At 37.5% G+C, this 27,390-nt stretch overlaps 1 protein-coding gene across 1 annotated transcript; it reads right to left on the bottom strand.

Annotated features, from left to right (window-relative positions):
- Positions 1-286: 286 nt before the first annotated feature.
- On the bottom strand, positions 287-27,137 carry LOC130557744 (syndecan-2-B-like). Its single transcript, XM_057339756.1, has 5 exons — positions 26,815-27,137; positions 6,078-6,183; positions 4,276-4,457; positions 3,825-3,957; positions 287-2,720 (listed from the first exon to the last, which is right to left on the bottom strand). The coding sequence occupies exons 1-5, from the start codon at positions 26,872-26,874 to the stop codon at positions 2,557-2,559; spliced, it is 645 nt and encodes a 214-aa protein (XP_057195739.1). The 5' UTR covers positions 26,875-27,137; the 3' UTR covers positions 287-2,556.
- Positions 27,138-27,390: the final 253 nt, after the last annotated feature.

The following is a 27,390-nucleotide window of genomic DNA, read 5'->3' on the forward strand; positions in this document are numbered from 1 at the left end:
ACATGTAGATTTATTTATATAGTTTATAAAATATAAAGTATAATATATGTTATAATTTTTATAGTATAGTGTGGGTGTGGATTTTTCCATCTATGCCATTCATACAAATGTTATTAACATATTTCTTAAAAAATAACATCAAAAATTTTGTATTTACAAATTAGCTCATAACTAAATATATAAATACAATTAAAAAGTAAATAAATAATACATATTTAAAGAGGATACACTGTAAAAACGGTTTATTCTACAAAATTTTCACATATTTTTGAAATATGATAAAAAAGTCAAATTACAAAAATAGTCTGCAAGTATTTACAAGATGGGTGTAAAAATGTCATTTTACTTTACAAAAACTGTTATTTTACCGTATTTTTCTGACGCCCGAGCTGCCAGAATATCACTGTTTTTACAGGATTTTTTTACAGCATACAACTGTATTAATTTTGAAAATAATGTAGCCTTAAATGCCAATGCATTTTAAGACATATCTGACTAAATCTTTCTTACAGAAACTTGCTTTAAAAAGTGCCCTTTCTGAAATGGAAAATGCAGCTGTATGTTTTGTATGTATATTCATGCATACATCGAGTTAGACTGTCTGTGTGCTGGTGTACGTGTGAGATCCACAAACAGTTTGTCAATGGCATCTTGCGCGTTCAGTATACTTTCCTGTCACAGCTCTAACATCTAAGAACAAATCCCAGAGCAATCTTCTTCAAAGGTGTTACATTTCCACTACAGCTTGTGTTCGATGGTCTGGAGAGAGAGTTGAGAGACAATTGGCATGCGTGTAGTGACTTATCATGCACGCATGCATACACAGAGTGATAGAATAGATCGAGAATAATCTCTAAAGGGATGTGCTATATTCAGGGTGTGTTCAGGTTGAAGTGCAAGAAGAACCATAATTAAAATACCATGAGAAAATGTTTATTCAGTAGTGTTTTGAAATACAATACTGTTTCTGTAATTCTGTGACATTATCACATTTCTCCAGTTCCAACTTTTAACATCGTTCTGATGCACAAATGTCCTCAAATCCCTGTAGATCTGTTTCAGAACAGTAGGCACTTCAAGGGTTTCTAAAACATTTGTGAATATACATTTTCATAGATTTTAACTAACATATTACATATAATATGTAGTATATAAATAATTATATTCTATAAATTATCGTATATTAACATATACAGAGACGTCATCGACTAAATGGTCAGGTCTTGAAAGGAAATGCACATGATAAGGAGGGAGTAAAAATGAGCATGTGGTCCACACTATTATTCACCATCAATGTTACCAACACTCTTTGAGTCTTTGGAAGGTCATAGACATTCAGCAGAACATGAGAAAGTTCATTTTAAAATCCGCTTCCACACGAAGGTTAATATTGTGAAAGAAAAAGGGCCTTCATGAAGTCATTCAGTCAACAGTGAGCGTTGAAAATGTGTCGATTGGAAACACGTGTGGGCGTTGAAATCAGTAATACTGCCATCTTTCACTTTAACTCATGAACGTTCTGTGCAACCTACCAAACTTGTACAATACTTCATCTAAAAACACTCACGGAAGATGCTTTTCTGTAACTATTGGGTAACTAGGTATTAAAGAGTTGTTGTGCAATGATCAACTTTCATGCTTAAACCTAATAAAGTATTCAGATTGTATTTAAGAAAGATCCTGCATTAGGCAGAGAGAGAGAGAGAGAGCGAGAGAGAGAGAGAGAGAGAGAGAGAGAGAGAGAGAGAGAGAGAGAGAGAGAGAGAGAGAGAGAGAGAGAGAGAGAAAGAGAGAGAGAGAGAGAGAGAGAGAGAGAGAGAGAGAGAGAGAGAGAGAGAGAGAGAGAGAGAGAGAGTGCAAGCATATTGGAATGTGTTCTTGGCTTCAAGCTAAGTAGAATTTGAACTTTCAGGGACTTCAACACTGTACCCATTACAATAAAAATATAAAATACATGAAATGACAAAACATGTCTAAACATAAATGCTGTTTTTTTTTGAATGCTTTGATTATTGGCCAGGCAAAATGCAAACATTCATGTTGACAGAAAAGAACCAAAGATAATGGCACACAGAAGAAAGAACATGTTTACAAAAACAGAAAGCTTTTTCATCTGCACTGAGATGAAAACTAAATTATTAATCAAGTCAACATTGAGATCACAAGTTACTGAAATGTAATCAGTAAAAAATTAAAGGTACCAGATAGAGAACATTTATAACCCATAATTTCCATCTCTGAATTGTCTTGTTCTTCAACATAACATACGTCTACTGTTACAAAGTAGTCAATGACTATAACCTGCGAAGAAATGACTTTCAAACATTTGTTTTGCAACAATTCAAAAGCCATAGAAAAAAATGTTTGCCATTTTTGATCCCAAAACAGAAATAGAAACCTTGGTTGGCTTTGTGAAGCAAAATTACTTTTTGTTACATTTTTTAAATAAGTACAGGCTCCCCGTAAAAACTTCTCTTCAAGGTGCAACCGACCCAGGTTATTCTTGGAGAGGAGATGGTTGTCATAAGGATGTTGCTGTTGGAAATGATTGGTCATTCAGGCATAGAACTCTTTACTTGGAGCCTTCTGATAGGCTGAGCTGGGCGGCTTGCGGTCTCCGAGGTCATAGCTACCCTCATCCTTCTTTCTCATACGGTACACCAGGAGGAGGATGAGGAAGATGGCAAACAGGAAGCCAATCACTCCGCCGGCTATAACCGCTGTACCAGGAATGCAAGGATGACACAAAGACGTCAGACAAATATATTTTTTATATATAACTCACAATTATATTAAAATATTTCTACAAGGATGCATAATGTAGCTTCGCATATGAACTTGAATGTTCGAATCATGTCAGTCACCACAGGTAATAATTTCAACTTTTTGCTAATTATCCTGTAGCTCAGTGGTAAGAGCATTGTGTTAACAATGCAAGGTTGTGGGTTTGATCCCAGGGGATTGCACATAAAAATGTATAGGATAATGCAATGTAAGTCGCTTTTGCGTCTGCCAAATGCGTAAATGTAAATGTAAAAAGATGATTTAGACAACTTTACAAGTCAAATAACACACATTTACACGGTCTTTATCGTTTGATAGGGTTTGCACATTTTTAAATCCTCCTGAAAGTCTTGCCACTTTTTGTACACCTAAGTGCATTTTTGTAATGTGTGTTGCACAATGTGTGTTGCTTTTACAAACTGGGTTGTATTGTATAACCCATAAGTCAATATTATTTACTGTGGTAATCGATACGCCACAGATGTTGTCAACAGGAACAGGAACATTGTTTAAGTTTTACTACGCTAAATAATGAACTTTGAAAACTGGAATGCATTGCTCATGTTATTTAAAGATATTTCGCAGAACCAAAGAAATTGTTTACAAATTTACATTAGGGCAGTGCAGATGAAAGATGTAATTGGATTTTGAATTAGTTTGAAGTTTTCAGATTTTCAGTTTTGGACCCCACTGTGTGTATTGTGTGCGTGTAAAAGTAGAATAATGTCAATAATTTCATTAAACATATAAACATGTGTATTATATACATTTGTAGAACAACTACATATTATCTACACTCTTAAAATGGATGTGATAATTTTAACTCATTGCTTTGTGTTATTTATTTAACACATGTGTACTTTCAACACACGTTGTATTGATTTTTAACAGTTGTGTTAAAAGTAACACAAACTGTGATGTCCCAAAAACATAACACGTAGATGTGTTCAACTGTTTTTAGAGTGTATATATTTTTATAAATGCTACAAAAAATGACGCATAACACACAAGAAATGTTTTCTGCTACATTTTCATCGTACCTGCCAGCACTTCTGTCCTCTGGAAGAGATTTTCTGTGCGAACCTCATGCAGTTGGTCAGCATCTTGTACAGCACTCGGTGAGCTAGTGGCTTCAACAGTGACCTGGGGCTTTTCTGTCTGAAATTCAGAAAACTAAGGAGAGAGAGAGAGAGAGACAGGTTAACATTCAAATTGCTGACAGAGAAAAAAAACATTGTACTTGTAGATAGTGTCAGAAAAAGTGATGAGATCCGATAACAAGATGGAAGGATCTAACATAACTGTGATATTCAGTAAAACTGTAAGAGACAGCATATTAGTGGATGAGTCAAACAGGTGCGATATCTGGGATATTACAAGCTGTCAACGATTTGCAGACTGTGCAGGTTTAGGTTGCAGTGGGTGTCAGTTTAATGCTTTGATAGTGTCAGAATCAGTTGCAATCCAGCTGAAACGGTCGAGCAATCGCACCTCTGTTTCCAGGTCCGTGTCAATGAACGGCTCGATGTCGATTCTCTCCACCTCTCTGGACGTCGAGGACTCCAGACCGGGGCTGCTGGTGTAGAAAGGCTCCTGTGTGGAACCTGCACTGAATTCTGGGTACTGCACATTTACTGTGGAAGTATCCTCATCATCGTCTGTATCACTGAAACCTAAACACCAGTGAGAAATCAAGAAGTGAGATAGGACTGCCATATATTCATGGCAATATAGTCCTAAATGTGCTGCATCTTTACAGTCTTATGGGACTAAAATAAGATTCTGATGGTCTGAGCTTTACTTTCGTATATTTCAGCTTCTCTCTCTCTTTCTCTCGGACTTTTAGTTCTATATGAAGGCAATGACACAAAATGAGAAAGCTGATTCTTGCTCTGCACTCTAAAAGCGTTTCCAAGAGAGACAGATGAATTACATAAAATGTATGAATATTGCAGAAGTTCTCTCCTTTTGGGCTGTAATTGTGCCAGGTACAAGACACAGAGGTAGTGCAGTAAGAGGCTGAGAAATGAGTGATTAATAATGCAGGGCGTCTTTATGGAGCAGACATCTGCTGGGTGACCGCGGTGGTCTAGGCTGACCGCGTCCGACCGCAGGTGAAACATCTGTCCACTCACAGGATGGGTGGCATTGTGTAGCAACCACCTAGAAGCTTTTCCATTACCACCACATGGCTCAGCCTTCACATCACATCAGGCACGCACAACCTAACAAGCACTCTTTAAATACTTTATTTCAGGATTTTTCTTGCCTGTATTGTGAATGACATGTCAAATAGCAGATGCCAGGCTAATATACTGTAGTGTTCATGTTGTGGCTTTTGAAATGATTATTTTCACCATAAGGATAACTAGACTAGATTATGTGAAAATGTGAGTGATGCCTGCACATGCAAAACTTACTGTTCTATGTGGTTGCCAGGTCAATGTTATGTGGTTGCTAGGGTGTTTTTAACACAGATATATTGCTTATTCTCATCCTCAAATCTCTATAATGTTATTTTTTATATGAAAGGTTGTATTGGTTAACATAGTAAATGCATTAGCCAACGTGAACGATATAGGTTTTTTTTGGAATTGTTTTATGTTTATTGATCTTTTACAGATCATGGTGTTCATGGTGCAATAACTAATGTTTACAGTTGATACAATTTCACAACAATTGGTGGCTAATTTATATAAAATTGTGCAATCTCATTCATACATTTGCTTTCGCGCCAGTGATGGTTAGGTTTAGGGGTGGGGCTTGGGGAGGGGCTTCAGTATGTTTTTTCTAATAATTGTAAGTTTTTGTTATTTAATTCACATTGTACAAATTTTTACGAATTTAGCCACCTTGTTATATAGTTACGAATTCCCGTAAGATTAGGTTGAACAGTTACAACTTTTGATTTTAAAAATGGTTTTGTAAATGCTAAAATAAGCATGAACTACGATTAATAAAATGCTGTAGAAGTATTGTACATTGTTAGTTCATGTTAGCTAATGCATTAACTAATGTTAACAAATACAACCTGATTGTAAAGTGTTACCAAAAACGTTTAGCTTTTTTCTATGTTATCATATATTATATGGAAAATTAACATTTGAGTCTGATTGCTATGAAAAATAACAAGTGGGTAGAGTTTCTGTGTGTGCCGTTTAATTCTAATATTTATGTATTAAATGTACAAAAAGCAGCAGAAACAATATAAGTAATATTAACAACAAGTAATATTACTCATTAAAAATATTGGGCTGTTTTGAAATTATTGACAGTGACTTGACCATCCTTACCAGATCCTGAACCAGAGGTGAAGTCATCATCATCTAAAGGGTAGTCACCAGACTGCTGCCCATCCAGATACAGATCATCAGCGGGGGACTGACCTGAAACCAGCACCTAGTAAACACATGAATTAGAAAAATTGTTTAATAAGTTTAATACAGGACACTTTCACAGACAACACCAAACACACATGTATTTCCATAAAAACTAGATTTAGTAGTTCCCTTATCGAAAAAATCCCAACAGTTTAACTAAACAGAAATTAAGCAGCAGGGAGCTAGTGATATGAAATTGTATCGATATCTGACTCACGACACGATATTAACAAAACTTGTTTCTTCTTGCCATGAGAATATCAATACAATATTGTTTGTCCCCACCCCAACATCTTTCTTACTTGTATCATTTACATATCATAGGAAGCCCATTTTTCCATTTCAAAACAACACAAATCCTGGATGATTCTGTTTTATGCTAAAAACTTAAAAAACGCCTTCCCAAGGTTCCTCCTACCCCTGTTTCCCTGGAAACTACCTCAAAGAAAAGTAGCGTTTGATTTTTTCCCTCAGGAGCAAACTCTCTTAAAGCTCTCTGACCCACTAAAATGGTGCTAAAAACAATCGAAAAGTGAGCATCTGCCATTCCTCCACACGCGGCACGGGTAACAAAAGGTTTATCGCTCCGAAGCAATGCTTCAAGGTTGACGGGGGAGCAGACACGCTTCAGCACACAAATTCGGGGGGCTATCATTGTTGTCAGGACAGAGGGGCCGATGGAGCTGTATGTCTATTTCCAAAAACCTGTGACCCTTTCTGTTTTCGGCGTGTCGATTCTCACATCCTACAATAACCTCACAGACTTCTCCATTCACGCTCGCTCAGGCTCAGCCGTCTCTGATCTTTTCGGTCCATATTAACCCTTCTGATAATCACAAAGCGCAGCAGACAACGGCGGTGGCAATAACATTTGGCCATGCTTCCTGCACCACGTCGCGATTGTGTGTTTCTTATAATGCAGAGGCCGAACAAATCAGATATCGCATGAAAGCACCAATACACTGCGTGTGTGTGTGTGTGTGTGCGTGCGTGCGTGCGTGCGTGCGTGCGTGTGTGTGTGTGTGTGTGTGTGTGTGTTTGATTAAAGTGTACAAGAGCAGCGATGAGAATGGATATTGTGTGTAATCTGAATCCCTTCTGTTCGCTCGTCTGATAAATAATGACACTCAGGTGATAAGGTTCATTTTATGGCGGTCAGTCACTCATGCAGGATAAAAAACACCCAGGAGATCAGAGAGAGAGAGAGAGAGAGAGAGAGGTTGAGAAAGGGGTGGCTTCAAAGACTATACAATAACAGCGGGTGCTGTTTTCAGAGCCACTGAGGAGGAGAGATTAAACGGGGCTTGAAAGCCAATGGGAGACTAAATAAAGCCATAGAAGAGGCAATGCTTGTGATCAGCCATAGGTCCTGCCCGGGACACCTCAAACATTGCCATCTGTTTGAATCCTCACAGTCTTCCTGGCCTTCTCACAACAGCAAAGGCTTTCGTGAGCCATCTCTGATCATCGTGAGAAAATGCACAGCAAGACGGCATTCGGAAACCCCTTAAAACCTACAATAACTAAACTTTAATGACATAAAGAAATAGAAAAAAAACATCCTTTTTTTACATCCACATAAAGAATAAACTATAATAAAACCAGAATTACTAGGGGGCTGCAAGATATATAAAAATTAGAGAAATATTGCAAATATGCATATCGCAATGGTTTGCAATAACTGAATGATTTTTATATTTTTATATAAGTTTTAGGTCGATGCAAAGAGCAGAGAAACTGGAGAGACAGCTTCCCAGAAATAAAGTGAAACATATATGTTGGTTACATATATTTTGCGTTCTTTTAAGTACATTTTTATATCATTTGATTTATTTGACAAACTTTATCAAATACTGAATACCGAAGATGTGTGCAAGCAAATTAGCATGTTTATTCAATATTGTGCAGCCCTGATTTTTATATTTTCTCAAATTTGCTTTGTCACAAAGTGTTGTTGTGGCCATTGCTAGGTGGTTGCTAGGGTGTTGCTCGGTGATTGTAATAGTGTTCTGCGTGGTTGCTTACTGTACGTTCACAAGTTAAAAGTTAAAAGAGTTAAAAGTCTCTTTTATGTCCTTTTTTTGCAAGTCCATTCGATTTTTTATTATAGTAATTGTATTGCTTACTGTAAATTGAACTATAGAGAGTACAGTACAAAAGCAAAATGTCAAAGCATGTCAAGGTAAATAAAGATTTCAAGAATTTGTGTCAGCATTTTGTGCATCATTGTTACCTAATCTGTTTTTCTGTGCGAAGGACTTTGATTCGCGAGGCACCCTGAGATTTTCACACCCATGTGTTTCATGAAAACTGGCTTTACTGAATGGCTAAGATGATTTCGGAAGCTCCCAAGAAATGCCTAAGGTTTAATTGAATGGGAATGCTCAGAAGAGCCTTCAGTGGATTTGAAAAAGTCACAAGGAAACTACAGCAGGTGGACGAATCGCATCTCAGATTTCAAGCTGAAGTCACTTTATTTTTTTACCTTGATGACAGCCATTAAAGAGAACAGGGCGAGAGAGAGACAGCGAAGTAAAAGTGTGTTGGATAAAATCTCTCATTCCAAAACAAACTCCTGTCAGCCATATGAAGGTGAGAGCCACATTCCTGAGTTCCCGGTCTGTAGCACAAGCGCTGTATTGTGTAAAGCTCTAAGTCCCTCTCTTTCAGCCTCTGCCAATGATACCGCTGGACAGGAAACTCTAAAACTCACAACCAGCTCACTCTTCTCACTCAAGCAGCCTTGCCAAGCGGCCCAGCACCCCACGTCTCTCTCTCTCTCTCTCTCTCTCTCTCTCTCTCTCTCTCTCTCTCTCTCTCTCTCTCTCTCTCTCTCTCTCTCTCTCTCTCTCTCAGCACACCGTCACCAACTCATATGTTACACACAGTGTCCAGACAGCTGCACACAGCTGCCAAGTTACAAAGTTTAAAGTGGGGAGCTGAAGAACTAACACATACGCTGGATCTGGCAAGCGGATGTCTGAAGTACACAAAAGGAAAACATTTACTGCTGACCAGACAGGAAATAACAAGGCCAAAAAATGAAAACACAGCCCATGCCAGAAAATATCTACTTATTAATAAATATGATTTTAATTCTCCTTCATGCTGGGAAGGATAGTTATGATGCTAAATGCTAGTGGCATATGTCCAGGTGGCACTGTCTGTCTGTCTAAACACCATGTGAAAACCTGCTTCATTGTGACTGCTCATGCTGGTGGTTTTCTTCAACAACGTCTGACTAAATAATAACTGTGGATATCTGCTATCAGGTATCTGGACTTAAAAGTAGTTCTCGCGTGGATGGCAATCTTTGTATAAATGCCTGTTAGATGTAGTTAAATTTTACATGGTAATATCACATTATTAAACGAGTTAACACGTAAGGGATAATGTACAGGCAGCTGGTTGTTATGGTAGAAATAAGCCCTGACAGTGTGATCAGTCTTGTATCACACTGGAGGGGCTTATTTTGCGATAACAGCCGGCTGCTTGTACATTATCCAGCGTATTACACGGCTACTTGACACATGAGAAAAAAACTGGACATGAAATGTGAATTTGAAATATTTTATTAGCTCATTTTTACTGAATGCAGATCTTCCGCGAGGAAAAGCCATTTACTTTCGGTTTTAAGGTAAGAAACGAGGAAATGTCACGAACATTCAATTTGGTTTAATTATTTGTAAATATAATGTCATATTATGTGATTAAAAGACATATTTATATTTAATTTTGTGTAATATTAAACTGCACCTGTCAAAATGATTTGCAGCCTCCGGGTTACTGGGTGTTATTAGTTACTTTCGAGCGGTTGTTATCTGAGAATAAGAACCCTTGGAATGTCGCAACTGGCCAATCAAGCATTCCAGAGCGGCGTGTAATAAGTTTATTAAATGTGGTGTTTTAAAGATGGGGTAACACACGCAGTTTCTGCCAATCTCATATTAATCTTTTCCACTTTTCCAGTTAATATCAAGCTCTGAAATATTTTATTGGATAGAAATTTGAAGTTTTTGTGAGCGGAAGGGGGGACTTTGAATATTGTTTAATACACTGTAGGGCCTTGGAGATAAAAAGGTTGAGAACTGCTGATTTAGAGAGAATATAAGCGGCAATCCCTGTGCCGCCCCAGCGTTAGTTCTTCAGGCATCCCTCCTCCTCCCCATCACCTCCTACTTTGCTCTTATCCTTCCTCTGTGCAATTCTATTATAAGGGGGGGTTAAAGTGATAGTCTGCCCAAAAATAAAAATGTCATCATACAAAACCTTTCTTTCTTCCGCTGAACACAAAAGATATTTTGAAAAAAGTTGGTAACCGAACAACGCCGGCCCCCATTCACTTCTATTGTATGGACACAAAACCAATGCAAGTGAATGGGTGCCGGTTAACAACATTCTTCGAAATATCTTCCTTTGTGTTCTGCGGAAGAAAGAAAGTCAGACAGGTTTGAAATGACATGAGGGTGAATGAATGATGATTTTCTCCAAATTTCTTTTTTTGGGTGAAAGATCATTTTAAGCTTGGAGCTGGAGCCGAGCCTGGGGTTCGAGCTCCCTTCGAGGACAGCAAGCCAAGCCCACAGTGATGGTCATGATTATAGTAAAAGTTCATGCAATCAGTGAATAAATCATCTAAAAGTGCAGCGGTTATAGAATCAAGTTTCTGAAAAGGACTAGAGCAAAACAGAAATGAAAGGAAGACCGAAAACCGCCAATTTCGCGACTGAATTCAAGATGCAGAATTCAGGAGACAAAGCAGGTTATTTGTAGCTACTGAGTGAAGGCGAGGAGCACACAGGCAGGCTAATATGATTATTACACTCCGAACGGCCCCTTTACACATTACAGACTGCTTTCGCTTCCCTTAATGCAATCTCAATATGAAGCAGACTGCTGTGTTTCCTTTGAAATTCCTTTTCATGCCCCTGAGGCCTGCCTGTGTAATTTCACATAGTCTGCCGCTCCTCTCCACCTGCAGGAAAACACTGCGTGCGCTTTCCGAGTTCAGATTCACACCTATTACACAATGATGCCACAAAGCCACCATCTCTCCCACTGGAAAACACGTCTGCTTTGTTTCCCTGTGATCTTCTCTCAACAGAGTGAACTAACCATAGGTTCTGTGCATCCAGTTTGAAGCAAGAGTCTTCTATGAGGGGCCGTGTAGGCCTTAATTATTGAAATGACTCTTACAAACACTAGTGAAATAAAACCATCGATCGAACATAGTGAAATTCATTCATACGTATTACTGAAACGACTCTTACAAACACTAGTGAAATAAAACCATCGATCGAACTTAGTGAAATTCATTCATACGTATTACTGAAATGACTCTTACAAACACTAGTGAAATAAAACCATCGATCGAACTTAGTGAAATTCATTCATACGTATTACTGAAATGACTCTTACAAACACTAGTGAAATAAAACCATCGATCGAACTTAGTGAAATTCATTCATACGTATTACTGAAATGACTCTTACAAACACTAGTGAAATAAAACCATCGATCGAACTTAGTGAAATTCATTCATACGTATTACTGAAATGACTCTTACAAACACTAGTGAAATAAAACCATCGATCGAACTTAGTGAAATTCATTCATACGTATTACTGAAATGACTCTTACAAACACTAGTGAAATAAAACCATCGATCGAACTTAGTGAAATTCATTCATACGTATTACTGAAATGACTCTTACAAACACTAGTGAAATAAAACCATCGATCGAACTTAGTGAAATTCATTCATACGTATTACTGAAATGACTCTTACAAACACTAGTGAAATAAAACCATCGATCGAACTTAGTGAAATTCATTCATACGTATTACTGAAATGACTCTTACAAACACTAGTGAAATAAAACCATCGATCGAACTTAGTGAAATTCATTCATACGTATTACTGAAATGACTCTTACAAACACTAGTGAAATAAAACCATCGATCGAACTTAGTGAAATTCATTCATACGTATTACTGAAATGACTCTTACAAACACTAGTGAAATAAAACCATCGATCGAACTTAGTGAAATTCATTCATACGTATTACTGAAATGACTCTTACAAACACTAGTGAAATAAAACCATCGATCGAACTTAGTGAAATTCATTCATACGTATTACTGAAATGACTCTTACAAACACTAGTGAAATAAAACCATCGATCGAACTTAGTGAAATTCATTCATACGTATTACTGAAATGACTCTTACAAACACTAGTGAAATAAAACCATCGATCGAACTTAGTGAAATTCATTCATACGTATTACTGAAATGACTCTTACAAACACTAGTGAAATAAAACCATCGATCGAACTTAGTGAAATTCATTCATACGTATTACTGAAATGACTCTTACAAACACTAGTGAAATAAAACCATCGATCGAACTTAGTGAAATTCATTCATACGTATTACTGAAATGACTCTTACAAACACTAGTGAAATAAAACCATCGATCGAACTTAGTGAAATTCATTCATACGTATTACTGAAATGACTCTTACAAACACTAGTGAAATAAAACCATCGATCGAACTTAGTGAAATTCATTCATACGTATTACTGAAATGACTCTTACAAACACTAGTGAAATAAAACCATCGATCGAACTTAGTGAAATTCATTCATACGTATTACTGAAATGACTCTTACAAACACTAGTGAAATAAAACCATCGATCGAACTTAGTGAAATTCATTCATACGTATTACTGAAATGACTCTTACAAACACTAGTGAAATAAAACCATCGATCGAACTTAGTGAAATTCATTCATACGTATTACTGAAATGACTCTTACAAACACTAGTGAAATAAAACCATCGATCGAACTTAGTGAAATTCATTCATACGTATTACTGAAATGACTCTTACAAACACTAGTGAAATAAAACCATCGATCGAACTTAGTGAAATTCATTCATACGTATTACTGAAATGACTCTTACAAACACTAGTGAAATAAAACCATCGATCGAACTTAGTGAAATTCATTCATACGTATTACTGAAATGACTCTTACTAACACTAGTGAAATAAAACCATCGATCGAACTTAGTAAGCTCTGTCAGAATAAACTACAAAGTAAATCAGACTCTATTATGACACTTAAAAGTCTGGCTATGCGAGACTATTTAGCAACAAACAATCAATCATAAAACAAACTGTGCTTGCCACATAAAAATGTTTATGTTTATGTAAATTTGCAGAAATGTGCACATGCTGTGTTTAGAATCAGGGATCTTGGGGAAACATTAAAACTGTCATGCAGTGAAGGAAAATGTGTGCAGTTCCACAGAAGTACAAACAGTTATTGCTTAATATCGGACAAACAATTTGCAACCTTACCACTAGATGCCGCTAAAATCTCTACATTGCTCCTTTAAAGGTACAGTTCACCCAGAAATTATTTTTTTTAGCATTTATTTACCCTCATAATATTCCACACATTTATGACTTTCTGTCTTCTGCAGAACACAGAAGATATTTTGAAGAATGCTGATAACCAAATAACATTGGGCCTTATTGAGTTCCACTGTATGGACACAAATCCACTGAGACATTTCACAAAATATCTTCTTTTGTGTTCCACAAGAAAAAGTCATATACAGGTTTTGAACATCGTAAGGTTGAATAAATTATTTTTTATTTTTAGGTTAACTATCCCTTGAAATACTGCATTTAGAATATGCAGAAGAACTTTGAGGTGTTGATAATGTCATTCATATCATCTCAGGTTTTCTAGCTTATTTATTTATTTATTTTTACATTCAAATGGCGAGAGGGCAAAAAAGCAAAAGAAATTCAATAAAGAAATTTGAGTCACTCACTCGTGTATTGAGCTTTGAAACGAATATGAATCCAATTTTACAGCGCCAAAAGAAAACAAAAAAGAAGAGCAGAATGAGAAACCCAGCAAACAGTGGGGCGGCTGTGTAATGACTATTGGCTAATGAGTTGGATGTTGAAAGCTGCAGATGTTCCTCTGTCTGCTCGTGTGTGCAGAGACACAAACTTTACAAAAGACAGCAAATGAAACAAAAAAACATCTTGAAATGGGAGAAAGGGCTTTTTAATCATTCTCTGTTTGAGCGTATGATAACTGGCTGAGGAATGGCTAATGAATGGCATTAAAGGGGTCATATGACACGGCTAAAATGAATATTATTGTTTGTTTTAGATGTAATGCAATGTGTATACACGATTTAAGGTAAAAAAATGCTGTATTTTCCACACACCGTGCATGTTTGTATCTCCTCTTTGCCCCGCCTCTCTGAAACGTGCAGATTTTTTACAAAGCTCAATGCTCTGAAAAGCGAGGTGTGCTATGATTGGCCAGTTAACCAGTGCGTAGTGATTGGTCGAATACTGCGTGTGACGGAAATGTAACGCCTCTTACCATAAACGAGGCGTTTCAGGCAGGTCTGGGTGAGCATTCACTTTTAGATAGAATGCATGTTTTGTTCCGACACTTTCATTTTTGCAATTTGACGTGTCTAATACATGCATGGGCAACTTATAACACACCAAAGACACAGAAAAACACGTATTCGCGCCATAAGACCCTTTTCAGACAATTACGACCCTATGGCTTCAGACCTCATTTTATACAGATATTCATAACTAACAAAAGAAAACAAGTTATTAAGCAAAAAAGCACAGCATGATGCCATAATTGAATGCAACCCTACTTGGGTCTGAAGTCATTTGAACATAAACCACACACACATGCTCTGTTGTTAATCTGTGTGCCTGGCCTGTGTTATTAAAAGTCTGTCTGCATTTACAAAGCAAAGTTGAGATGTTTTGCATGCTTGACTGCGCACCAAACCTTGGACGCTTTCTAACAATGCTTATGTAGGGTAGGCACTAGGTTTTACAGCAACTTGGTTTTGTAGAGATTTTGTGCTTCAGACTGTATCTGTCAACTCAGAAGTCTGACCATGTGATTTGTGACCAGAGTGTACGTCTCCGGTAATGATCAGGTCTATTGGACACTGTGAGAACACAGCTGTGGCCTTATATTAACTCCAACCGACTGAGCTCTCAACGCACATGATATAATACACGACCAGCTGCAGATACTCACAAACACATACACACGCTCACAACGTAAGAGTGCTCACGAAGATAAAACACCCACACAACACAACATCCATCAGGTTGCCATAACTGTCCGGAATACGCTGGACGGAAAGTAGGAACCTGGATGAATATGTCCATTCAGACCACAGGCATGTCTGGTATTCCTAAAATGCCTTCTCAAATACAGGTGCAGTCAAGAGCGGATGGGGAAAGGAGAGAAGCAAATAGAAAGAGAGGGATGGAGGGATGAGAGTGAACTCGCTGGAGTGAAAGAGATGAAAAGGAGGAGATGAAAGATCTTTAAATCTTCGATTTGTGTGGTCATGTTTTTTTCAAAACCATACAATTAAATGTATCACGTAAAAAAATTTTTTTTTCTTGATATACTTGATATATTAAATACAGCCTTGTGCAGCATCTGTCCATATCTATCTTTAAACACACCCATCACTACGCAACACGAAGATTCATCTTACATACATTTTTTCAATAATTAGAAATACAGATTTTATAATAAATATACACTGCGTTTTTCTTGTAAATTTGCAGTCTTTATCTGTAATTAGATCAAACTTTCTGGCAACTGGGATGCCAGAAAAATACTGTAAAATAAAACAAATTTCACATAAAAATTACATTGTTCATGGTTTTCTTGTAAATTTGCAGTCTTTTTCTGTAATTCGTTCTGAACATTTGTTTACCGTATTTCAAAAATACGTGAAAAAACAGTACAATTCTGTAAAATTACAGGCTTTTTTACAGTTAAGGCTGTACCTTTGTAAATCTGGTTTATTACTTTTTTTGGCTAGTAAAGTTTTGAATGGCCGTTAACTTAAAAATATAGTAGCCAAATTGGCTGGTGAGTGAAAAAGTATTCATGGATGTGGCACAAGCTCTGTGAGTTTAAGCCGGTCTTTATATTGCAAATACGATGAGTTATAATGAAGCCTAATGGAAGTAATGATGATCAAATAGCATGCAGAGTCGCTTGCATCAGGAGAACAGATGTAAACACACACCTACCTACAGGCAGATGGAAACATATTTGGATATAAGGGAACAATCCAGGGGGGTCTTTCTTTACAGAGTTCATAACCTGGTCACATATTTTAAGATGACGTTACGGCTCAAATTCTCATGCTGCATAAACACCGCCGTAAAAATTTTAAAGGCATTTTAAAACATTTCCCAAAGGTATCACAATTTCAACTTCTTTCCAGTTTTCTCTTTTAATAAAACAAAAAGTAAATTAATGTGATTTGTAACTGATCCACCTAAGCTGAGCTAACACTTGAGCTGAAAACACAACACACACCCTATTACAGTAAGTATCATAAAGTCATAGCCTGACAGTACGATTTAATGATCTTTGGAAACCCAGGAGCACCTGACAAAGTGTCTTTCTGTAACCTAAACCCTAATTGCGTTTTCTCATTTCTTCACACAGTATGTACCATTGTGCCAGTGCACACCTGGGGCTCATGTGGCCTCTGCTCTGAAAGGTCCTTTGGGGGAGCTCAAGTAACCCAGTGGGTTATGAAGTGCACACCTGGTTATTCAGACCACTGATCTACTGCAAGTAACACACCTGAGCTCTCGCATACAGTAAATCTGTACACGCGAGCGGACGCTGAAACCTGAGCGCTCATCCGGCTACGCTTTGAACATACAGATGCATAAATCTGTGGAATTACTGAAGCCATTGAGATGTAATGCACTTAAATCACATTTATTACAAGATCTGTTGTAACTGAGATGAAGACAGTCATGAAGAAAAAAGAAAAGGCATGACTCTTAAAGGAACAGTTCGCCCAAAATAAAAAAATGGTGCTGTTAGTTACTTGCTGTGCTTGTGCTCATTCACACATGTCTACAGATGACTTGATACATCTCGAGGTGCCAAGTTTGGATATGCGCACGAGATAAAAGGATAAAACGGAAGAGATACGGTATTGACATGACAGCTCCGGTGCCCATTTACTTTTTTTAAAGCTAGACACTCGGCTACACTCCTCTGTTTGTGTTCAACAGAAGATAGAAAATCATACAGGTTTGATGACAAGAAGTAAGTGAATGAAGATATGCTTTTTGTGTGATGTAATTCTTTAACTGACACAAGGTGTAACTTTTTAATTGAAAAATGCAGTCGGTGCAGCAACACAGCTTGACATCATGCAGTTAATCAGCACCTTGAAAAAGAGACTAATCTGAGCGTCGAGCCTCTAATTCTGAGCCGTGTTTCACTGTCTGACTTTCTCTCCGTCTGGGCTGCTGGATGAAGGCCAAACCAGCTCCCTGTGGATGGATAACTAGGCTCAAATTCAACCAGGCCTTATTTTCATGGCGTCTTTCTTTCAAAGACTTTACTCTGTGTGTTTTAAAAAACTCACGTTTGGGAAAAGATCTTAGGGTCTAAACAGTTTACTGCATTCTAGCATTTTATATATTATTGTAGCAAAAACAACAACTTTAGATTCAGTAACACAGGAAATTACATGACGTTTTCTGTAGAACGTAAACAAACTGGCTAACAGACAGATCATTAGTTTTACTCCCGTCCCGAGCGTACCCTCCATCGCCTGCAGGTATTTACGTTTCAAAGATTTTTTTAAAACAATTAATGCGGTTTGTAAGTCAGTCTGCTGGTTATTTAGGTAAAAGGAGGTGAAGTATTTTTAGTTGCAGCTGAACACCCTGGGATAATACATTACAGTTCTTTCAAGACGTTTTACTGAAATGTCAGACTGTGAAAACACGGGGAGCAGATCAAGGCTCAGAAACTCCACCATTTTACCGAGAAAAAATACACCAAAAACGTAAGACGTCAAACGTTTGACCCGGCAAAGAAAGCTTGCTGCTAACAATACGCTCTGAATTCAACACAAGCTTTTGCTAGATAAAAGTGGAGGAAAGTAGAAAGGAAAAGAGATGTGAAACTAAAAGCAGTGATCGTGCTATTATATGTCAGTATAACCTTTGATGTAATGTAAAGGCTACATAAAAGCCTCACTATGTCACAGTATTTTTGTGTGGCCGTGCTCCTCGTCTGCATGCTACTCTTTGCCTCAATATTCAAAATATTCACATATTCACATTTCATAATATGAAAATATTCACCCATTATTAGTATTATTTTTTATTAAATCTTTGGGGAGGGGGGTTTCCTGCAAAATATGATGGAATGTCACTTTCTCAAATCCTTGAATTTTTCCTCCGTGCCTTTGTAAGGACAATGGGTTTACAGCCAGTGGCGCCCCCAGAATTTCTTTTATGGGGTGGCACAAAGGGGCCAATACAAATCTTAGGGTGGCACATTTAAAAAAAATTATCATGCCTGAATCTAATGGTTAAGAGTTTTGGCATTGCCATTAATACTACTGGGATCATATAAAGTTATTACTAGTCTTACGATTTAATTTCTAATTTAATTTACTAATATTTTCAGTGTTTGATCGATACATGCTAATTCGCTAACTGTTCTACATATATTTGAATATAAAAAAATATGATAGTAATAGATGCCAAAAACTGCAAATCCAACAATTTAAAGATCAGCTGATGCAGTAATGTATTAACAAAACATGTATAGTGATCGATCAAAATTCGAGTATAAGCAGCAGAAAAATTCAAATCCAATGCCTTAGCGACTAGCTTAATTTCAGTTAGCCAACCCATATTAGAGTTTGATACAATAAGTTTTATCATACAATAAACCACGTTTTACTAACTAGGTTGTGAGTTTCGTCTCCAACCCTCTACCCCTTTCATGCGTGCTGACTGAACAGGAGCAAACATGACGTCACGTGCGTGGTACTGCGGCTGCCGTGCGCATATTAAGGCGTCTTTACACAGGCGAGTTAAGGCGTCTCTGTGGCGGATTAAATTTCTGTGTAAAGACGCAATGCCGCACGAAAGCCGATCTAAAATATGCCGCCTCTGACCCTCCTCAGACCCTATAGTATCAAAGGCGACTCTGATGCGGCTCAGGTTTATTATAAATGAAGGCGCATTAATGCCGCTCTAAACTGTCATTGTTATGTCAGCAGAAAGTGAGAGAGTGAAGATGAAGCCAAAAACACACAGTCACATTTGTTTTAGGCTAATAATAACAACACAGGTTTATTAAATAATTCAAACAAATTTTTCGTTTCATTTCTTCATAAAATGATTTAATGAGGAAAAATGTTTGGAGTATTTTTGTTTACTCAGGCAGGCTGTGGCATAGTTTGAATGCAGGATGTAAATTTTGAGACCGTTTTCAGCCATTAAAATAGTTTAGATTAGTTTTTAATGGCAAATTACATTTATTTTGTTTCGTTTCTTTTTAAAGTTAATTTAGAAAAATGTTCGGAGTATGATTGCCCGGCATGCAGATTTTTTTATTTGAACTCATGACATCGTTTAAATTCCTCTTAAGCTCCTCTCCTTCGTGGAAAAAAACTTCCGGTACGTGTGACACGATCACATGCAGACATGTTTTACTGTGCGTCTCAAACTGCTTCAAATATTAGGTTTGTCGGACATTATGCAGTGTCGCAGAGTTATTTGAAAAGCTCTTGTGTTACTTAAGCAGATAGATGGGTCTCCGCAACACACGCATGAAGTCGAACACTTAATAAATCACAAACTTAACATTGTGTTGTGATGAGAGATTTTGTGCTTTTCTTACCGTTTACCTCAAAACAGTCGCATAATAATGTAATCATAATAATGTAAGTGTGCTTTGGTCCAGATCGTAAAGTGAGGACAGTAGCGCTTGTGCACAGATGCCCGGCCCTAGGAGCGTAAATTATTTGGGTCTTGTCGGGCTAGGATTGAAATGCAGGATTTTGTCGTTATACTTCCAGACGCATCTCATTGAGGACAGTATTTCATACACGAAAACGATCTGGTAACATTTGCTGTAACATCGGAACTGTTCATTTACCTGGTCGACAGTGACTTTGTGGCTCTTTAAAACAACTTTTGGCGTCTTTCAATATGCGGTGCGGTGCCTGAGAGTGTTTGTTAGCTAGGAAAATCATTTAAAATGTTGCATTTATAGCCTATTATTGCTTTTATCCTAAAGTATGCATTGTCATTATTAGTGTCAGTATATATATATATTTTGAGTTTACATTGTTTAATTTAAGATATTATTTCATCAGCATATTGTTAGAACTGTGCTTTTGTGGTTATGTTCAGCATTATTTCGCATTATTTTAATTCCTGTGTAAATGCATTTATGCCGCTTTAGAGCTGCATTAACGCTCTGTGTTTTTGTGGTTATGTTCAGCATTATTTCGCATTATTTTAATTCCTGTGTAAATGCATTTATGCCGCTTTAGAGCTGCATTAACGCTCTGTGTACATACTAATTTTCGTGGTTTTAAGCCGCTTCAGATTTGGTTTTTGTGCCGCCTTTGCTGTGTAAAGACGACATAGTCGCGGTTTCGCAGGTTAAACGAGAGAGGAGGGGTTGAGATCGTATTCTACATAACACATTATACAAGTTATTTTTTTACATAGTGCTTCGATAATGTACATTTTAATTAATAAATATTAATACTATTATTCTAATATAAAATATATATATATATTTAAAAAATCTCATTCTGGTTGGGGGAGCCAATGGGGTGACAGTTGCTTTTTGGGGGGGGCGCCACTGTTTACAGCATTCTAATGAAACTGTTCTATGTAGACATTTAAAATTCGGATGAATGATGTTCAGAAAATGAAGAACTTTTTTAAAGCACCCATGAAATCAAATTAAAGTTTTTAGGCTTTTAGTATGAATGTGTTAGCTTTTAAGGGTAACTATACACTAGTGTGAGCCAAAACATTGACAAAATTAGCATGTAAGAGATATAAGAATTCAAAACATACAGTCTCTCTTTTCCACCAACACAGATCACTGATTTTTATGACATCATTCTGCCCTTCAGTTGTTCATCAGATTCCAGGCTGTGAGGTCACCTAAAGCTATTGGATATTTTAAAAGGGGGAGGAGCCACTCAGTATGACGTAGGAGCCCACACTAACTTCCTGTTTCAGTGAAAATTATGGGTGCTTCTCAAATCTTATTTGTGCATCCTCGTTTCCTTTCCTCGCGTCTTAGCTCCACCCCTTCAGGATGCGAGGGAAGGGAGCAAGGAAAGGAAACGAGGACGGAGGAATTAAATCAAGTGAAATGGCATATCCTCGGTCCCGACCCTTTAGCGTCATTTCAAAGCGCCGTCAATTAATGATGACTTTACACATTGAAAATATAAAAAATAAAGTTAAATACATTTATTGTAGTGGGGATTATGACATACCCTAATCCTGCCTAAAGTAAATTAAAAACATGCTTAAAATTGGTAAGTAATGTGCAGTATACAAGGTATGTCAAATACATGTTATACATAAATATTAACTATAATAAATTAACTATATGAATATTAACTATACTGTCTGAAATAGGTCTACATTTACAATTATATAATGCTTAATTATCACATTTATGCGTTTGAATATGATCTAAATATGTGATGATTTGCAGGGGGAGGAGAATAATGCGCACGTCAGATTTAGTTGATAAAACACTTCCGCAAAGGAAACACCTGCGTACCCTCGCTCATGACTCTTCAGAAAGCCCCCTCTCTCCTCGATCCTCGCCTCCACCCGGTGCAATTAGAGAATTGAGATGTCCTTAAAGATGGCTGAGCTCGATCGGTTTCCAGGTCATAGGATGGAGGACGGAGGAGCGAGGAAACGAGGAGGCATATTGAGAAGCACCCTATGTCAATGCATCAAAGGTAACGCACATTTCAAGATTTTCATTGGATCTTTAAGAGGAAGTCAAAACTGCCATATTTTCTTACTGTGTATCGAATGTTATTCCTAAAAAGAAACAACATTCTTAAAAACGTATTTGGCTTTGTAACCATTTATTAAAATACAACGTCGAAAAAAATTAAGAGACCATTCCAAATGTTCATTTAATCAGCATTTCTAGATGTGCTGTGGCCATTCCAGTCCAGTGTGTGTTGGATTTCAACAAAATCAAACCTCAGGAGTGACATAAAGTCATCCAACAGCCATGTGAAACACTGACAGCATGACAAGACACATGAAAACTGTGATAAAAATCCAGGTTATCACATAAAAATATATTTTTCAACTTTTCCTAAATACATGTACAAATATTACTGATGTATTGCTTAAACGTGAATATGATCTTGTTTTCTTCACAGTATTTGAGGTCTGAAAAAAAATACAGAGCATCTTTTTTGTTATTTGGACCTGTTTCTCCAGTTTTCATTTTCGGCAAATAAATGCAAATCGGAAAAAATTTGATATTTATTTGGAATATGATGATAGAAGTATTGTTAGTAGTTCACAGATTGAATCAAAAAAGGGCATTTTACTAGGGTTGCACAACAAAATTTTGAAATGGTTTTTTAATTTTTGTATAATGTGAAAATGTCATGTTTTTATATTGAGGTGTACTGCATGTACTTTTCAGCTTAAAAATATTTAAATGACTTATTTTCTTTCGCTGACATCACTATGTGGGTTATTGGATAATGTTGTTAACCAGTAGCCTAACAGTATGTAAGCATTGTTATGGCAAACTTGTATTCAGGTCAGGTTTCATTCTGGCTTGGAAACACCTACTCATGAGCCAATCAGGTCTCTGCCTACATATTTCACACATTATATACTGTTCGTGAAATGTGCTGCTTAATATTGATTAGAAATGATTTGCAAAGCGATTAACCATTAATCATTCTGCAAGCTATTTATAGAAAGCTATTTTTAATAAACCCTATGTGCATATGAAAGATTTCCAAATAGCTTGAAAAACATGACACCATGAGGAAAAGTTATTAACAGTTGATGCAACTTTTGCTTTGCGTTCTGTATCTGATAACAGCCACTGGACCTTCCTTTTGTATTAAACAATAAAAACTCTTGTCCATCTATTAAGATGCTTCAGGCCTTTTTGAAATCTCCATGATATCATTCTACGTAAATTGTGATTACATTATAAGATTAAGCCCAATAAAATGGTTGGATTCTTGAGCTAATAACTAAATGAACGGTATAACCCAGCTGTTCTCACACTTCCTCTGTTTACGACCATCGCCGCTAGTATTCAGCAACACAAGCTACTCCCACAGAGAGAGCGCAGGAACATCTGCATCTTGTACATAAAACATCTGGCATTGATGTTTCTGCATACTGGACAAAAGGAGCACATCCATCTCAGGGCTTCACGGAGGGCCGAGGACTCTTGCGTCCGGGCATTCCTCCGGAGCGGTGTAGACGGCGGGCTAATCGGTCTGCGGTGTGCAGGCTCTGTTATGTCAACATGCTGGCATGTCACGGAAAGACGCACCTATGGAACCGTGAATCACTTTGGGGATGACAGTCTCCTCCCTGGTTTAGATGAGCTGTAACAATCACAGACACAAAAAACATCCCCCTTCATCCCGATCTATTGAAGGTTTTATTGCCTCTTCGCTTCATGTACAAAGCATTATTTTGGAGAATGGAATCTTATGGCCCTCAGAGAATAATACAGTACCTTTAATAGCTGGCAAACTGAACCCACCTACACGACACTGATTGACGGCGTTCCCGAATTAGAGCTGTTTATAAATCCAACGGCGACAGACACATACAGTGAGCAAATTTGCCCAGCGTTAACGCTCTGTTTTGCAAAGTCTGTGCGTGGATAGTAAATACAGATGTGTTTTCCAAAGCACACCCACAACAGATGAGAATACCACATGCCACAGGCAGACACGCTGCTCTTCTCGGTTGCTAAAATTGGTCGTGGGTAAAGATAAACAGTACTCAGATGGGATTGTTGGTACATTCTTGAGCTCCTCTGCCTCGTGCATTAGCATATCACAACATTGTGGGGGTATAATTTTGCAAAAAGTAATTATCAAACATCACCCTTTTTACATATTTACATATTTTCATACAGATTACATTCTCACTATAATTAAGATGTAAAGTGCAATAAAGTGACTATAATTAAAACAGGCTTTAATCTTAGACTTAAGGGTGCTGGTGTAAGCTCTAAACAGATGTGCTCTTTTTAGGTTTATTAAAGGGGTCATATGGCACGAATATGTGTGTCTTTGGTGTGTTTTAAGTTTCCCATGCATGTATTAGACACGTAAAATTGCAAAAATTAAAGTGTCGGAACAAAAGATACATTCTATCTAAAAGCAAAATGGCTCGTGTAACCACACCCCCACAAATCCACGTCAGTTCGTGGTATGATTTGACTAAGACCGCCCAACTGTATACACAAGTAAGGTGGGCGTAACTGTCAGCACAATTGCTTTGGAACCTGATGCTATGTGCTATTCACACCTTTTTTTCCCCATTTCTCTCTCTCTGTCTTTATCACTATCTCGCTCTGCCCTCCCTTGCCTGTGTATTCTGTTTTCTGTAATTACTGACCATTGCAGGATTCACCTCTAGGAAAGCAAGGAAAGCAAAGAAAGCAGGGTGGCCACAGACTCACAGCGAATGCAAAAAATACACAGTCTGGACACGCAGACAGTACGACGGATAGATGGACAAACAGAGAGGAAATTTAAGGTTCTTCTTGCCTCACAGTCTAGCTGAAATCACACAGCTGTCTGCTTCAAGAAAAAGATCTTTCCTGTGAAAAATTGTTCCATTTGTTGGGCTAATGAGGAAAACAGTGACATCAGAGCTACATATATTCCACTGTGTGTTGAAGTTTTCCACACACACACACACACACAAAACAATTTGACAATATTACTGTTTCATGACTTCCTCTGTCAGGGATTGTGAATGTAGTCAGCACACGAACACTGTTTAGATACCGGGATAACTGGAAAGGCACACAGGTGTTCTATGTGGGTGTGTGTTTACGTGTATGAATGAGACGACAGCACAGTCATATATCTGTCATAACATGTTGTCTTGACAATCGGCACCGTTTACGTTGTGTTAGGATGACATCATTTTAAACACTCGAGCAAACCAAGGGTCCCTAAAAGTACAGTTTTACACAATGCTTGTCTGAAAGGAATCTGGTAATAACAACACAACAACTGGCTCTTTTCCAAGTCAGAGGAAGCGAAATCTAAGACTGAATGAAATGAAAAGGAAATGAATCGAGGAATAAAAAGCCGATGGGGAGGCACTTATTGCCATTTTTATATTCAATTAATTACCTCTGAGAGTCATGAAATGAATTGCTAACCCACTTTTTGGTTTTGATGAGAGCATGTTAAAGTAAAAAATATAGGTGTATTCTTAGACATACTGTCTAGAAAGAAGTTAAAAATATATTGGTTAGTACTTAAATATGAATGGCCAGACTATTTATTCAACAGGAACCATTAGAACACCGATAAAACTGTAGATATGGTGCAACCTGTTTGATCTTGTGGTCAAACTGAAGTATATGTAAAACCTCTGCCATGGTTAAAGAGAGAGAGAGAGAGAGAGAGAGAGAGAGAGAGAGAGAGAGAGAGATATTAACACTAAGGTGCAAAAGTCTTTAATAACGTCCAACATCTTCCTGTAAAATGATACTGATGGCCTGATGTGTGATGGGCTTCACCGCAGTTTAAAGCGAAGGTAATTAACACATTCAGATCTGTTTCCTGAAGCCACCTGTAAATAGCTTGACAGCGCTTTTAAAGCAGTGTTGCAATTGGGAATCAATGTGCTGCAGTCTAGTTCACACACAGAATAGAGTCCGTCAGACAGAAATAATCTCTCTGATAAGGAGAATTGAGTTTATTTGTGGAAACAAAAACTCCCATAGTTGTCTTTAACAGCTCACAGCTCTGACACTAAATCAAGAGTTGAGTGTTAAACTGAATTTGATTTGTGACACCGCAGTGGTTTTCAATTTCAGAATGAAGTCTGATTCAACTCATCTGGATTTTTACTGTGTGGGGACGGGTTGAGAAACCATCAGGATCTCTCAGGAGATCAGGTTTCTTCAGCTGGTTGTGAAGACTTATTTGTAGTCTCAAGTGGACATGTGAATATACACTCAACATACTTTTTTAAACAAAAAAAGTACATTCTGACGTGAAACTTCAAATTTATTAAAGAAAACATTCTGTACAATATAATTATATTTGTGTCACAGCTTTGACCCAAGCTGTTTTGCCGAAGTCAATTGCTAAACCATGCCAACAACATTTTTGTCCAATTATAACTTTAGAAATGCCTAAAATGCTGTCTAGGTAGGCTTACAGCGTTTTTGAGATTTTCCACATGTTTGGAGATCTATTGAAATGATAAGCGTTTTCACAAGAACCCCATACACAGTACTGCTGTGTCAGAAGCTTTCATACTATTTCAATGACATGATGACCCTGGATTTAGTGATCTTGAAAAAATCTGAATGATTTCAGAAGTTATCTAAAAATGTGTATTATATTGTAAAGACAGCATATCGTACAGTCATACATCCTAACTATATTACACATGTTGTTTGTTTTTTTACACCATCAAGAAAAGTACATTAACGTAAAAACACACACGAACTCTGATCCAACTCACCCTGTCGCTGGAAAGGAAGAAAACTGCTGCAAATGTCAGGAATATCCAAATGTTCCTCATTATTCCTCTTAAGAAGTCTTTAGCAAAGAAATCGTGGATAACACTCGTCTGTACGTTAACGTTACTCCTAAAAGCCCAACTGCGCTCTTCTTAAATAACCGCTTTACTCAAAACGCACGCAGGATCCCGTTAACCGCTCTGATCAAACCACTTCTTTGTGTTTCCGAACTGAACTATTTAAAGAGTCTTGATGCGACGGTAAAGTCTTGGGTCCATGTGAGGCTGTGCTGTTTTGCCTCGGATAGAGGATGAGAACGAGGGTGAGTGAGAGAGAGAGAGAGAGAGAGAGAGAGAGAGAGAGAGAGAGAGAGAGAGAGAGAGAGAGAGGCAAGACGGGGGAGGATTTTTGCGTCACAGCTGACGAACACTTGGACAATGAATGAAAGCCTAGTTAGCTACCAACCTAAAGTATAAATGCCACAAATTCTTTATGGTTTGAGACACATCACAAGACTTCAAGCACACAAACAAAGCAAAATGTAACAATTTACATAGTTAGCCTACTTGCAAAATCAC

This window comes from Triplophysa rosa, linkage group LG8 (genome assembly GCF_024868665.1).
Source record: "Triplophysa rosa linkage group LG8, Trosa_1v2, whole genome shotgun sequence".
NCBI lineage: Eukaryota > Metazoa > Chordata > Actinopteri > Cypriniformes > Nemacheilidae > Triplophysa > Triplophysa rosa.

Bases quoted from the DNA above. Each gene is read 5' to 3' on its own strand.
- LOC130557744 (XM_057339756.1), bottom strand. From the start codon at position 26,874: ATGAGGAACATTTGGATATTCCTGACATTTGCAGCAGTTTTCTTCCTT. The intron at 6,184-26,814 runs GTGAGTTGGATC...TGTGTTTACTAG, and splicing joins TCTTCCTTTCCAGCGACAGG to GTGCTGGTTTCAGGTCAGTC. The intron at 2,721-3,824 runs GTACGATGAAAA...TTCCTGGTACAG, and splicing joins GAGGACAGAAGTGCTGGCAG to CGGTTATAGCCGGCGGAGTG.